Source organism: Acipenser ruthenus, chromosome 12 (genome assembly GCF_902713425.1).
Source record: "Acipenser ruthenus chromosome 12, fAciRut3.2 maternal haplotype, whole genome shotgun sequence".
NCBI classification, from domain to species: domain Eukaryota; kingdom Metazoa; phylum Chordata; class Actinopteri; order Acipenseriformes; family Acipenseridae; genus Acipenser; species Acipenser ruthenus.
This window is the reverse complement of record NC_081200.1, coordinates 3,912,879-3,926,866: the sequence shown is the minus strand read 5'-3', so window position 1 is coordinate 3,926,866 and position 13,988 is coordinate 3,912,879. Positions and strand designations below refer to the sequence as shown.

General features: G+C 37.7%; 1 protein-coding gene across 4 annotated transcripts in view; it reads left to right on the top strand.

The window, feature by feature from the left end:
• The window catches only part of LOC117416623 (paired box protein Pax-3-like), a 25,310-nt gene extending 11,646 nt beyond the window's left edge, over positions 1-13,664 (top strand). For 2 of the 4 annotated variants that reach the window (XM_034027887.2, XM_034027885.2), the window contains exons 5-9: positions 6,203-6,402; positions 7,586-7,751; positions 8,187-8,386; positions 11,495-11,738; positions 12,384-13,664. In XM_034027887.2, coding sequence (XP_033883778.1) covers positions 6,203-6,402; positions 7,586-7,751; positions 8,187-8,386; positions 11,495-11,738; positions 12,384-12,418 — 845 coding nt within the window. In that variant the 3' untranslated portion in view covers positions 12,419-13,664. Of the gene's footprint in view, positions 1-6,202; positions 6,403-7,585; positions 7,752-8,183; positions 8,387-11,494; positions 11,739-12,383 lie in introns of all 4 variants that reach the window. The other 2 variants (XM_034027886.2, XM_034027884.2) reach the window with 1 other exon arrangement.
• Positions 13,665-13,988: the final 324 nt, after the last annotated feature.

Here is a 13,988-nt window from a genome sequence, read left to right as displayed (position 1 = left end):
AATGGATTAAGGCTTTTCTTAAATACCAGTACAACAAACTACAGTATAAAAAAGACTTGATTTTTCAGCTTTCTTAAATGCTTTGAATGGCTTCTTGATATATGCATTAGTACTAGTAGACGGCTATGCACATCAGTGCTTTTATTATAAAAAACACAGAAACTTTATTGGTTGGTAAATTGTTTAGCTTTACCATTCCAAGCACATAATGGTCTGTAAGTTCAGTTCAAAAGGTCAGAAATCTGTGATGAGGGACCGTGTCTAAGGGCACACAGGGATGTGTTTAATGCATGCCAGTTTGGAGCGAGTAAGGTCAAGCAGTAGCCCAGAGACAAGGGGGCTTAAGTGGATGTGTTACTGCCAAGCTGCCCACAGGTCAAAGTTTATCACTGGGTCAGTGTCTGTCAAGTGATCAGCCTTTCAACTGATTCTGGGTTAAAATGATATTTCTTCAAATCAGTCCGGTGTCACGCAGGCTCCAAAGAACGAAACACCCGAGGAGAGCAGGCCCTTTTATTTGTGAATATAATTGCAATTATTATTTATTTATTTATTAGCAGACGCCTTTATCCAATTGAATCGAGTGAATGCTCATGGCTTTTTTTTTGTTTTAGTTTTTTTTGGGGTAAATGCCACCTTACTGGTGTGATATTATATTGAAAAGTGTGCTCATGTATGTATGTATTTGTTTTATTTTTAATTTAATCAGAAATGGTTTTGCTTGCTGTTCCAGTTTGTATTTGCATAGCACATTTCAGCGTTTTGATTAGCTTTGACTAGCTACTGTAGCATTCCTAATTTACGAAACTCCTAGAGGACATTTTCAGTTTACAGTTTTTAAGTGTTATTACTTTGTTCTCATTGTGGTGTCCTGGCTTGCTGAGCAAAACGATAGTAGCTACTACCTAATTTCAGCTGTTATGAAAAGGCATCAACAAAGACGTCACGTTGAACTGCTGAATCTCTTTACCAAAATTGTATTCCTTAGCCCTACTGAATTATTTTAACCCTTTTATGCATGAAACATTGAAAATAGCTGAAAAAAGGTTTTGGACATAATAAATATAGTTTTATATTGGAAAAAACTGGTATCCTCCTATGTCCCCATACAAAGACTAGAAGAGTTTTTTTTTTATCCTTCCCCATATGAGGTCACCATCCATGAAAGAGTTTAACTAGTTTGAGAGTCTTCTGTCAACATGGTTAATCGAAAAACTGAAATAAATAAATAAATCAGTACACATTTAAAGGTGTGTGAATGTATTTAGCAGCATCCACAAGTTAGCTATGTGTTACCTTTACTGCTGGGAGCCCTTAGCGTTATCCTTTAGGTGTTCCTACCCCAGAATGAATTGAAACTGTCACATCCATATTATAAATGAATAATAACTGTGTCATGTTGTGCTGACATAATGTCCCAGTGTAACTGTTTATGGATTTTTGTCATTCGAAGTTTGAACTGGATTAGGTAATGATTTATCCCTTTTACATAGCACACACGAGCAGCTGTATGATTTGGCTCCTTAGCAAGTCAAGTGAGCCCCCCTTTAACAAAATGTTAAGCACAGATGGGCCATAGGCTGTCAGTGAACTATTATTCTGCATGCATCTGCTTTGCTTCAATGTACTGTTTTATGTATTCAGGCAGTCACTTAGTCCCCTGCTCCCTGAAAAGCTGAACTGCTCTGTTCTCAAATAAATTGTTCATTTGTCTCTTCTTCCTTTTGTTTTGTTTTGGTAACACATGTCAGCAGCTCAATTACCCAGTTCATTAACAGCTCCCAAAGGAAGCAATAGTCTTTCCATGATAAGGACCATCATTTGGAGCACATATGGTCAATAATGGACCTTCTCTGGGTAGTTGTAAAGGAGAGTTGGAGCTTACTTTATCTCTTACTGCAACAGCTATTCTGTCACAATAGTGATTGTTACCTTAGTTGCTGTTAAACAAAGTTTCATTCAGTTAATGCAGCTCTTTTTGAAAGAGACTTTTGTGTTTAAAGAGCCTTATTGTTTTAAATGTAGTTACAGTACATTTTAAAAGACTCAATTAAATGTTGTTGCATTGCCGTCTTTGCTAACATGCTACGGTGCATGGAAGGATGTTATCGGCTGACTGAAATAATGCAAATACAACTGCCCTAAATGCTTTCATTTTGTTTGCTCTCATTACTGACTTTTGTTTTGCAAATCCTGGTGATGGTGCACGGCACCGAAGCGGTTATTTGACATGTTCACTTTTTAATCTTGATGTTGCACAAACTAAAGTAAATTATATTTTGGTAAACAAATCCCGAGTGCGGATGCTTTATAGCGAGTGGTGCAAAGGAACCTTGACTTTACTTATCTGGTTTTTAAATGCTTTTCCCTTTTACTGTAGCACTTCCAACAGGGGGTATAAGTGAATACAAACAAAAAAACAACAAACAAACCAAAAAAAAAGACAGACATACATAAATAAATGATAGAGGGAAGGGGAAAAACATTTTATTTGATGAATAATATGTGCTATTTTGAATACTTAGAATAGGGGATCTGTCCTCTCCTAAGCTTCTTACAGTAAGCCATGGTAAGAGTATAGGATATGGTTCTGCATAGACAAGCATGCTAATGCACTGGGAATAGTGGGAAAGCAGGACAATTCGCAGCTTTTTAATTTTAAACAGACATTTTATTTTGCAAGTATAAATGTGTATATTTAACTTTTTTTTTTTATTTAGAGGGTGATACTAAACTTATATCTATGCAATCAAGAAAGTGTTACTTAAAAGTATGAACTGCTACTAATATATATATATATATATATATATATATATATATATATATATATATATATATATATATATGTATTCCTGCTCCAAGCCAGATTCGTATTAAAACATTACTCCTCACCCTCCAAGGAGCGCACACAGGGAGTTATAGTGTCATGGATTATTTTGCACCATTTTGGTTAGCACTGAGCTGTCATGAGCGTATTTTCCTATTAGTGGCCCCTTGCAGAGAGACAAAGATACCCAGGGGGGCAGAGGCCTATGAAAAGGAGGAGTTACATTGATCTGGATGGGGAAGAGAGATCAGTATGCACTGTCTCTCTTTCCCACTTCAGGTATGCCTGTGACAGTGAGTCTCTCAAAACATACTGTACTTACTGAAGCAAGGTAGTGTAGGAAAAAAGTGTGACTTCTAAATAGCTTGTATTGTCTTAATAATAAGGTGTAATATATTTATGTGTGTACTTTATCTATCTATCTATCATCTAGGAATACATCTTTACATCTGTTTTCAACACTTAAAATTGTTGTTTGTTTAGTTTTCTAGTAAGCTTAAGAAAAAAATTCAATAATTAAATTTAGTAGCAGCAAAAAAAAAAAACTTTTGCAAATATACAAACCAACAAAAAATAAATACTACAGGATTATGCATAAAGCCTTTATAACACAGTGGAAGTTTTTTGTTTTGTTTTGTTTTGTTTCCTTCCTTCCTTTCATTCTTTCTTTCTTTCTCTTTCTTTCATTCTTTTTTTAACAATGCTTTTTGGCATTCCCTCCAGTTTTTCTTTTTTTTTTTTTTTTTTAACAAATAAACGCACTATGAGTAAATAGTGAGTGGGGGACCTTCAGGTGATCACAGGCTCCACACCCAAGGAAGGCTGGATTAACCCCCGCTGTGCATCCCATCCCAGCCCCCGCTCCTCCGCTCCAGCCTTCTTTGTGTCTCTTGCACCCTGCCAGGCAGGTGTCAGAGCCCTGAATGCGGGCAGAGGCCCCGTTGATGGATACTACAGATGGAGCGTGGAAATTGGCAGAATAGGCTTCATCCACAGGCTGCCTCTTAGAGCTCAACAAAGGCAGCCAAATAAGTAAAAAAAAAAAAAAAAATCCCAAGGATCACAAAAGTAAAGTGTCATTTGTCATTAACTCCGCAGCCATGATGGAGTATCACAGTTACTAAACCCTGCCTGGCTTGCAACCGGACAAACATGATACAGTAGTTTTAGATGTATTTATTTATTTATTTTTTATTTAGGGTTTTTAAAATGATGCTTTTAATAAATTGTAAAAGCCTACTATATAAAAAAAATAAATACATAAATACAAATTTTGTATAATATTTTTTGTCCCAAAGGGCCAAAAAAAAACTGTTGCACACGCAAGCTCACAGAATGATTAGTTCCTATATCAGAGCTGTTCATGTAGTGCATTCAAGGCCAGAGATTCTGCACGGCTATTTGTAATAGTAATGTTGTTGAAGCTGACACCCTGGGATCCTTCAAGAAGCTGCTTGATGAGATTCTGGGCTCAATAAGCTACTAACAACCAAACGAGCAAGATGGGCTGAATGGCCTCCTCTCATTTGTAAACTTTCTTATGTTCTTATGTTCTTATGTTCTAATAGAAGGCAGCATACACACTAGTAAGGTTTAAAGGGATTGATGTTCCAGTTGTGGTGTCTATGTATTTAAACCCAAGTGGATTTCACCTCAGAACAACCCCTGGTCAGGATATTTTCATGCAAAGATTATTGTGCATGCTAGCTTTATCGCTCACCGTTCAAAATCCAAATGTAATAAATCATTCTCCCAGCAATTGTGTCAATTATAGAATTCCCTGTGTCCAAATCCCTATGAAATTGGCCCCCGAAATGCTCATAAAGCACCGTGTTAACTAGAAGAAGTATTTCCTGAGGCCACTGGCAAGGTCACTGGGGGTCGAGCACAAAGAATCATTCCTAGTTCTGTAATTCCGTGTTTAATTAAACTTTATTCTCAGGCTAGCAGTGGTTGTTATTTCTGGTTGCCCTCCCTTTTCTATTAGTTCCCTGTGCAGGGACTTCATCCTGTGTTGTAGCATTATTGCTTTCCTGTACTTAAGCCTTGCGCTAATTGATGTCAATCTTTTTCTCCCTTCTGATCGAAAATCCAGTCGAGTGTCACCAGGAAAAAATTATTAGGGCACGTCTTTTGAGTTTCCAATCTGGATTCTCATTGGATCAAACAATACCGAGTTTCATTGAAATATGGATTTGTGGTTTTAAAGAATCTTGAAACTGAGCTATGGTAGAGAAAGTGTTACAGTGTAAGTAGAAATATTTTGAAGCAGGAAAAAAGGCAGTTTCATCTAAATGGGAAAGTAAAAAAGAGATGAAATTCACCGCTGTGGTATTATTTCCCACTAATACAAACAATGCACTTTAAAATCAGAAAATGCTATTGCCACCTACCTCAGACTTGCAGGTCTTCTTATATAGATGTTTTGACCGTGCATGTTTTAAAAAAATACTTAAGTTCCTCATTGTTTTATATTTTAAGCTCCCCCTGTGAAAAAGTTCAGATAAGTCTGAGGGAGAGTTCTCGAGGTCTTCAGTAATTATTACCTTGCATGCTGTAGAACAGTTGGACCTGAATGAGGTGTATTATAGCAGATGTACACTTGGATTTATGGCAGTGAATGTTCAGGCTTCAGCTAGCAGACAATAGATGCCAGTCATGGAGGCTGCAGCCCCCTAATCATTTTTTAATAGACTGAGGGAGTCTTCTTGCTTTAGTACCAGTGCTGATTGCACAGCTTAGGGAGACCAATTCATGAGCTCTTCTGCTGAATTACCTCCAAAAGGAGCTTGTTTTTTCTCCCATGTAAATCTGGGCAAATAGATTAGTATGCACCTGTGAGGGGGCTTTTTTTAAAGTTCACTCAGCTTGAGCGAAATTGAATTTGTAGGATGGATACAATTGTATAGAACTGTCTCCCCAGACCAGGATTGAAATGAGGCCTTTGTGTTAGCTTTGTACCCGCAGTCACATTCGAATGCCTGAAAATCATGTTCTGGGGATTATTTAAAAGCAAGGAATGCTTTGTTTGCACACACACACACGATACTCTGTATTATTACAAGCATATTACTGCTAGTGTTTGCTTTGCCTTTTCCTCCCATTAAAGAACTAACTGTGTGACTTAATGCTATTCCAGATGACTGTGTTTCATCCATATAATTACCGTTTTGAATGGCCAGTATCAAGGTTTGGTTTTAGACTGGTTTGCTTTTAGTGCAGAATAACATAACTGGCAAAAATTTCTTCAACGTTACAACAGGCTGTATAATATGAAAATGTTTAACAGCCTTCCACAACTAGGACTTTCAATAGAAATAAAAACAAACTACTCGTTTAATTTTTACCATCCTTTGCTTTCCTTTCCTCTAACAGCGAGCCATTCCGATGAGGGGTCAGATATTGAATCAGAGCCTGACTTGCCCCTGAAGAGAAAACAACGTCGCAGCCGCACCACCTTCACTGCAGAACAACTGGAGGAACTTGAGAGGGCTTTTGAGAGGACACACTACCCTGACATCTACACACGGGAAGAGCTGGCACAGAGGGCCAAACTCACAGAGGCTCGCGTTCAGGTACAGCCTCTCTCGAAAGCTGAATATCTACTCTGTAAAAGCAGTATACTCTACTTAAACCATTGCAAAGTGAGGGAACGAATACATTTCAAAGGACAGGGAAGCATGGTCAAAGGATTACATTAACACCCCTCTGCAGACCATCACAACTTAAAACCAAAGCGGTCAGAGCGCGAACTGGAAAGTAAGGAATCCCTAAAGGGACATGGTGTGCACAACATAATAACCTTCTTTTTAATTCACACCATGACCCTTTAGGGGTTCCGTAGGAAAGCCATAGGGGTAAAATACAAATAAATACCGGAGACATACAGAGTGTGCCTGTTTGTACCGCACATTTTGCTCATAGCGTACAGCTTGTTTCCTCAGTACATGACCCACACAGTTAGTAAAAGCAGCAGCCCCATTAACAACACAGCTGCTGCGATGTGTCTTTAACCCTGTGACTTCCTCACATTCCTCGCAGCTTCATCTGCTCCCCCGAGTCCTATCATCTCATACAGGCTTGTCTCTGATCTACTGCCTTGCAATTCCCCAGAACAACTAACATATGGATATTTTACTGAACCCAGCATGACGCGCTGGATACCAGTCAATCAGTCACTAATGCAGCAGGACAAAAGAGTGACATTTTGAAAAGTTTGCTTTAAGATTAAGGGTCGTGTTTACTTAAAGCATTTGCTGGCTTGCAAAATGTGCACCTTGTTGCACTTTCTGAAAAGCAGAGAGGGTGTTTGTAACTAGTGGAACCTAACCCATGTGCACTCCAGTTCCAAGTTATTTTCTCCCTATATATTATTATTTTTTAATATATTTTCATACATCCTAAAAGCTGCATTCATTGAACCTAAAATTTGAATTTAAAAATAAAACATTAACGACTCTTATTTTTAGCTAGTGAAGTAAATAACATTTTCATTTTTTTATGTATTGCATGACTGTTGTGCGCAAAGAATGACGTCTGCATATTCCTGACAGACACAATCCAACCAATTCATATCCAATTACCCTAAAGCAAAATACATTCTTGAATCTACCAGGGTCCTGCACATCCTCTACTGCACAATAAGTAGCTGTCAGTACATTATAGAAGCAGACCAGTTAGAACCTTGTATTTAAAATCTGAAAACAGTTTTTGTCATTGGGTCTGGTATTTTATTTTTTTCCTTCATTTTTTTGCCAGGTCTGGTTTAGTAACAGAAGAGCAAGATGGAGGAAACAAGCAGGAGCCAATCAGCTGATGGCTTTTAACCACCTGATCCCAGGAGGGTTCCCACCATCAGCAATGCCCACACTTCAACCATACCAACTGTCAGACAGCCCGTACCCACCAACGTCTATATCACAAAGTAGGTTATACAGGCCCTGAATTACGTTTATGGCACCGCCATACTGTAGCTACACTTTATATTGGCTATGGCGCTGCCATAGGTTTGAATAAATCCAGAATTTTGAAAATAATTAATCACTCTTTGTGAAAGTCTGAATGTCTGAATAGCATTTAGGCTATTCAAAGAAAACTCCTGAAAAGCACGATTATCAAACTTTTTTCAATGATCCCATAGTATTTAGTTTTTCAATAGTACAGTTTGTTTCGACTTGTAAGTGCTTGGGCTAAAACGAACCCGTGACCTGGTTTAACACCACACTTGCATTGTGTATTCAGACCAAAAAATGTTATTCAAAACATAAAGCATGACTGTTTTATGTTTTGAATAACGTGACTGTTGTTATTTTCTGCCTGTAAATGCTGGTTGCTAAGATACAAGCTTGTGTTCCAGCAGTGTCTGAGCAGAGCAGTACAGTGCACCGGCCCCAGCCTCTGCCTCCCACCTCGGCCCACCAGAGCAGCCTGAACTCAGCCCCTGAAAGTGGCTCGGCCTACTGCCGGCACGGCTTCTCGGGCTACACAGACAGCTTTGTGACTTCGTCAGGACCCTCCAATCCCATGAACACTGCCATCAGCAACGGCCTTTCACCTCAGGTCAGTCCCTCCTCTGGAAACAGAGCTGCCACTGTTCAAAACGGCTTCAACACAGTTTTACCTGAGGCAGATTCAGAAATGTATTGGCTAACTACAACCACGGCATGTGCTTTCAAAGGGCTCCTGTGACATGGCCTCATTTCATGTATTTGTGTGAGTTTACTTGCTTCTAGTTAAAGTTTAATGATCATACAGTTTAGAAAAAAATATATAAAGTGAATTATTTTACTAGAGAAGAAAATAATTAACAACAGGCTAGATGTTTTGTCAGTTTGGAAAATGCTATTAAAATAAAACTTATTCAACTGCATGTCTTGTTACTATAATATCAAAGAATGGTTAATATTTCAGAAAGACAGCATCTGTTTGAAATTGACATTGTTAGCTTCGATTAGCATTGTATTTCCATCTTTAAGTTAGCGTGAACTTGGCACAGGTGTTTTTCGAGAGATCTCCAGCTTGTTTTGAGACATGTCATGGGGCAATAAAATCTGTAATTAAAATCACGAGTTGATAAAGGGTTAAGGGCAGTGGTTCTAATAGCTTCATTCCCTTGAAAAGCATTTTGCTGGTCCAGGATACAGAGGGAGGCACAAAATGACACAAATGAAAACTGAAAAGACAATTATAGTCAATTACACAGTTATCATTGGATATCACCACTGCCTAAACAGTAAGGGGAATTTTAATAGGCAGAAAATGAGATTTTAATGTCACAAAGGGTGGCCTAAATGACTGCTCACGTCGGTGGGCTTTCTTCGTTTCATATAGCTTGCGGTTTTCAACCTGAAGGTGCGGTCACTGGCTCCTGCAGCTCAGTGATAACTTTGTAGAGGACATTTAACAACGGCAATGGAAAAAATATCTTGCCAAAGGCGAAAAAATTATCCCAGTCTGAGTGGATGGGCTGGTTGTAACAGAGGAGGAGATACTGGACTTCAAAACCTAGAGAATGGCTTTTATTGAACTAAATATAAATTCTTTATGCCTATGCAAATAAATACTGATTAAATCTAACTGCTGCTCCTTGATAGAAATACAAAAAAAGACACAAAAGGCTTAATTTGAAAAAATCGAGAGAGAAAAAAAACAAACAAACAAAGATTAGATAAAATTTTAAGATTTCTTGTGATTAAGCGTGTAAAGCAATCCGACGTGATGTAGTCTGTTGATGTAATTATGGTCATCTGTCAACTCTGTTTCCACCATTAGCACCTTGCAAACTCAAGAGATCCAGACATGCCACTGACGCGGCTACAGGTGATGCTATCTGGCTAAAGTCAGATCTAAGCAGAAGTTTGTTATTTTTCGGCTAGCCCTGCTATCTGAGAAATAACGTCGTTAAAAGCAGTGTGAAATAAAAGGCTTTTATTTTAGATTTGTAATTATGCAATGTTGAAGCCCTTAATTGATTGTGATTGAATATGTTATGCTTAAAAATGAATGATAATGTAGTGTGTAATTTATGCAAATTGCGTATTTTTTTCCGTTAAAAAATGCGCCCAGTGTGCAATTCTCCCAGCCCAGTGTATATATTTAAATGGCTTTGGATTTGCATTACAGATGGTATGGTATACATCTAAAAAGTCTTCTTCTTCTTCTTCTTCTTCTTCTTCTTCTTCTTCTTCTTCTTCTTCTTCTTCTTCTTCTTCTTCTTCTTCTTCTTCTTCTTCTTCTTCTTCTTCTTCTTCTTCTTCTATTTTCATTGGAAACGCAATACAAAAAGAATGAGAAGACTGCATTGTCCAACACAAAGTGCTGTTTCTCTGTTGTATGTGCACGTCCTGGTGCAGGTAACCTATACAAAGCTCAAAGTTGATCCAAATTCCCTGCTCAGTCTGATGAATAGGAACTCCGACCTGCATGTGTTTCTCATTTGTATGGAGCACAGCCCTGCCTTCTTCAGGGATATTTGTCAAGGTTTCACTGACAGAGCTTCTGTAAATTATCCACAGCCCAGTTTGTTACTGTGAGGCGGGACAGCTTTGTGTCAATCACCTTCTCCGCTCATAAAACAGCTGTCTAAAATATCAAATCTCCTCAATGGACTACGAAGAGCCTGAATATCCTGTAATGCATCGCAACATAGCACAACATTCTTAGCATATCTTAAGACATTCTTGATGAAAATACAGTTTAAACTTTAATAAAACTGGCGTATAAAATATGTAACTGCCGTCCGCACCCTGCAGTTTTAATGTGTTACAAATGAAAGCATCTTTTTTTTCTCTTCATTGCACATTGGCAAAAGGCTTAAGAGGTAGTTTGTTTTAAAGTCTAAAAAGACTTTGGCAAATGTCATCCTTCTCTTAAATTATAATTATTTTATTTGTATTTTATGCATGCAGTACGGAAAAAAAACCAAAATTAATAATATTAGTAAAATGGTACTGCAACAAGAAATACATCCCCTCTCTTTTTAAAATCAACATTTGCCTGTGTCCTTAGGTTGGGAAATTGTCTAACCAAAACCATGTGTGTGGACAAACCTAGAATAATATGTCACTTATATGTAACCCGAGAAAGCAGTGATTCTGATGTACCTGCTTTTGATTAAGTATTAGGAGAAAATATATATTTTTAGGGATTTCTCTAATTAAAATAATGGCAGTTTTAAACTCAGTATAATTTCTGGAAAAATGATAGGGATTTAGGACAGTGTTGAAGATTATTGTATGGAAAGGTCTATATAGATGTATATATCTTTGTGCAGTTCTCAGTCAGAGGGTTATTTTAAGTGCATTCACTGGTTTTCAGGCCACATTCCTGTTCCAAGTCCCAAACAAATATTAACCAAATTGAATTATCTTGGTACTAATCAACTGGCAGGCTGATTCATAAAATACTTTTCTATTAATATATTGGAGATTGGTAAAATGTAATGTTCTGTTGCAGACAAACTAAATCAAGCGTAATGAACTGAAGCATGTTTACGGGTGCATTCTTAAAAGCTTTTTATATTAGTCAGCTAAAATATATAACCTTGCTGGTTCACCATCATCCTGTGTGTCCCACTCAAGTGCCTTTAAAATGTTTTCCTAGATAGAAAATGTTCTGCGTTTATGCTGTGAGTGTGTAAATCATAATGTTTTGCTCTTCTCCCTTCAGGTAATGGGGCTTCTCAACCCCGGGGGTGTACCTCACCAACCACAGAGTGACTATGCCATCTCACCGCTGACCGGAGGCCTCGAACCCAGCACTGCAGTGTCAGCCAGCTGCAGTCAAAGACTAGACCATATGAAAACTCTAGACAGCCTTCCCAGCACCCAGTCTTACTGCCCCCCAACCTACAGTACCTCAGGCTACAGCATGGACCCAGTCGCAAGCTACCAGTACGGACAGTACAGCCAGAGTAGGTTCACATACCCTAACCTTAACCATAACCCTCACCCTAAAGTATATAGCAGCGCCAGTTTGGATATACTATTTATACCCTTTTCTCATAAGTGGCATTTACACTTACATTCAACCTTGTCCTTAAACATGAGTTCTATTGGTTTGTCAGCATCAATCTGGCCTTTTAGGATCTCTGATACTAAGTGGTTTGTGTTTTGTAAGTTGGCACACACGAAACAGCTTGTAGGTAATGGATATATTCCCAGCAACAAAAAAAAAATGAAAGAGCAGAGCATATGAAAGACTAGGATACACAATCATTGTCTAACGTGCTGTCCACAACATCTTGATGGTATTAATTGCTGAGACTCGATATCCACTTGCCATTTATATAGAACTGAAGGTTTGTCAAGAATGAAATCGCTCTTGGCATGTGGCTATTGAAAACACGTGTCTCCAGCAAAGGTCAGCTCAAGACTCACTATTGATTGTAATCCCAGACCCACATGGCATTGTCAAACTGGCCCTAAGTGTAAACATTAGCTATAACTCTTTGATTTGCCACTATTAGATATGACAATATTGTACGTGTAGTATGAAGGACATGGCCCCATGCTGGGACCTTGTTTTTAACATGTCTTTTCCTTCTCTTTTTGAACAGGTGCCTTTCATTATTTGAAGCCCGATATTGCATGAACTGAAATGTCCTCTGAAAAACTCAAAAGTTAACCCTCAAAAGTGATCTCAATTGGAAGCCCCCGGAAGACTCTCCAGACTGGTAAACACAGTCAGAGTTTGACACTTAAGACCAAAATGACTGCATCTTAACTTCCTTTGAAACTGATTTCAATTCCTCATCAAGCTTTTAAGAAGAAACCTGTTCCTCCCACAATACTAAGAAGGACCATTGGGAACTGACTTTATCAAAGACACACTCTCTTCTCTCAAGGCAACAAAGATGGTACATCTCAAGAAACTGTCCTGAAAACATTTTTAATTTTTGTCATTTTGGACAACTTTCAAAACCTAAAATACAATAAAAGCTCTATCTACGCAGAGGTACTGACCTCTAATACAGCAACATTTTAAAAAAGTGAGCTTTTCGAGGATCTTTCAATGGCTGGTGTCACTGTGTGATCAAATATTGAAAGATGACCAGTTATAATCCAAGGTGGAAAGTGAAAGAATTAAAAGACATTTTTTCATAATGTGAAGGCAATGTACAGATTCTAGTCCATTCACAGGGGTACATGAAAAAATGTGAACGAAGAAGCACCAGTCATGTATATAATGTATCACAAACCGCCTATGTGCAATATTACGTGCCTCAGACGTTACACAAAAAAAGGCTTTTTCAAAATGTATTTTTACATTGCTTTCTTTCTTCATTTTGACCTTGAGGGTGAACAGTTGTGGGCATCACATATGCTGGAGGACATATTCACTTTCATTATTCATGTAAAAGTTTTGATTTCATGGTGCATAAATATGAGGTACATGAATGGCAATCGTGTATTTTTTAATCCTGTAAAAAAAGAAAAAAAAATAGAAAAATAAAAAACACATTATTTTTTTCATTTGAAACAGTGTACCAGACACAGAAGTTGTTTTTATTGGGTGGCGTGTGTCCTTGTAAGTGCTTCTATGTAAAACATGACTGCGGCGACAAAGTTTGTACAAAGCATTGTTATTTATTCCTATGTATTCTTAGCTGGTGACTAGTGCAGGACTTGTTCATCCCTGTTTAGCAACCCTAGTTTTGCCTCTAGAAGTAGCACTCAACTGTAGACTATGCATTCGACTCAATGGTAAAGGAAGTATGATTTTTTAATTTTTTTTTAAAATTTGGTCAACTCAGTCTCTTTTGCTATTTGAATGATTGTGATGTAAAATGTCTTGTGTACAAATGCGGTAATAATTTACTATTTATAATAAAATACTTAAAAGGTTTTGTTTTGTTTTTCTGCCTCAACATCGTTGCATATGGCTGTTTTGGAGGGGTCTCACTCATGGTGTGGGGATCTGCATTAGAGGTTGCACAGATTATATTGAGCTTCCTAGAGCTGGATTCACAGCTCCAGGGCACACAGACACTGACTTGGACCCTGTAGTAAGATTACTATTGAATATATTAAAAACATGACAAACCAGGGTAAACTAACTATTTAAACAAGCATCATAAGGCCGTGATATATATATATATATATATATATATATATATATATATATATATATATATATATATATATATATATATATTATATAT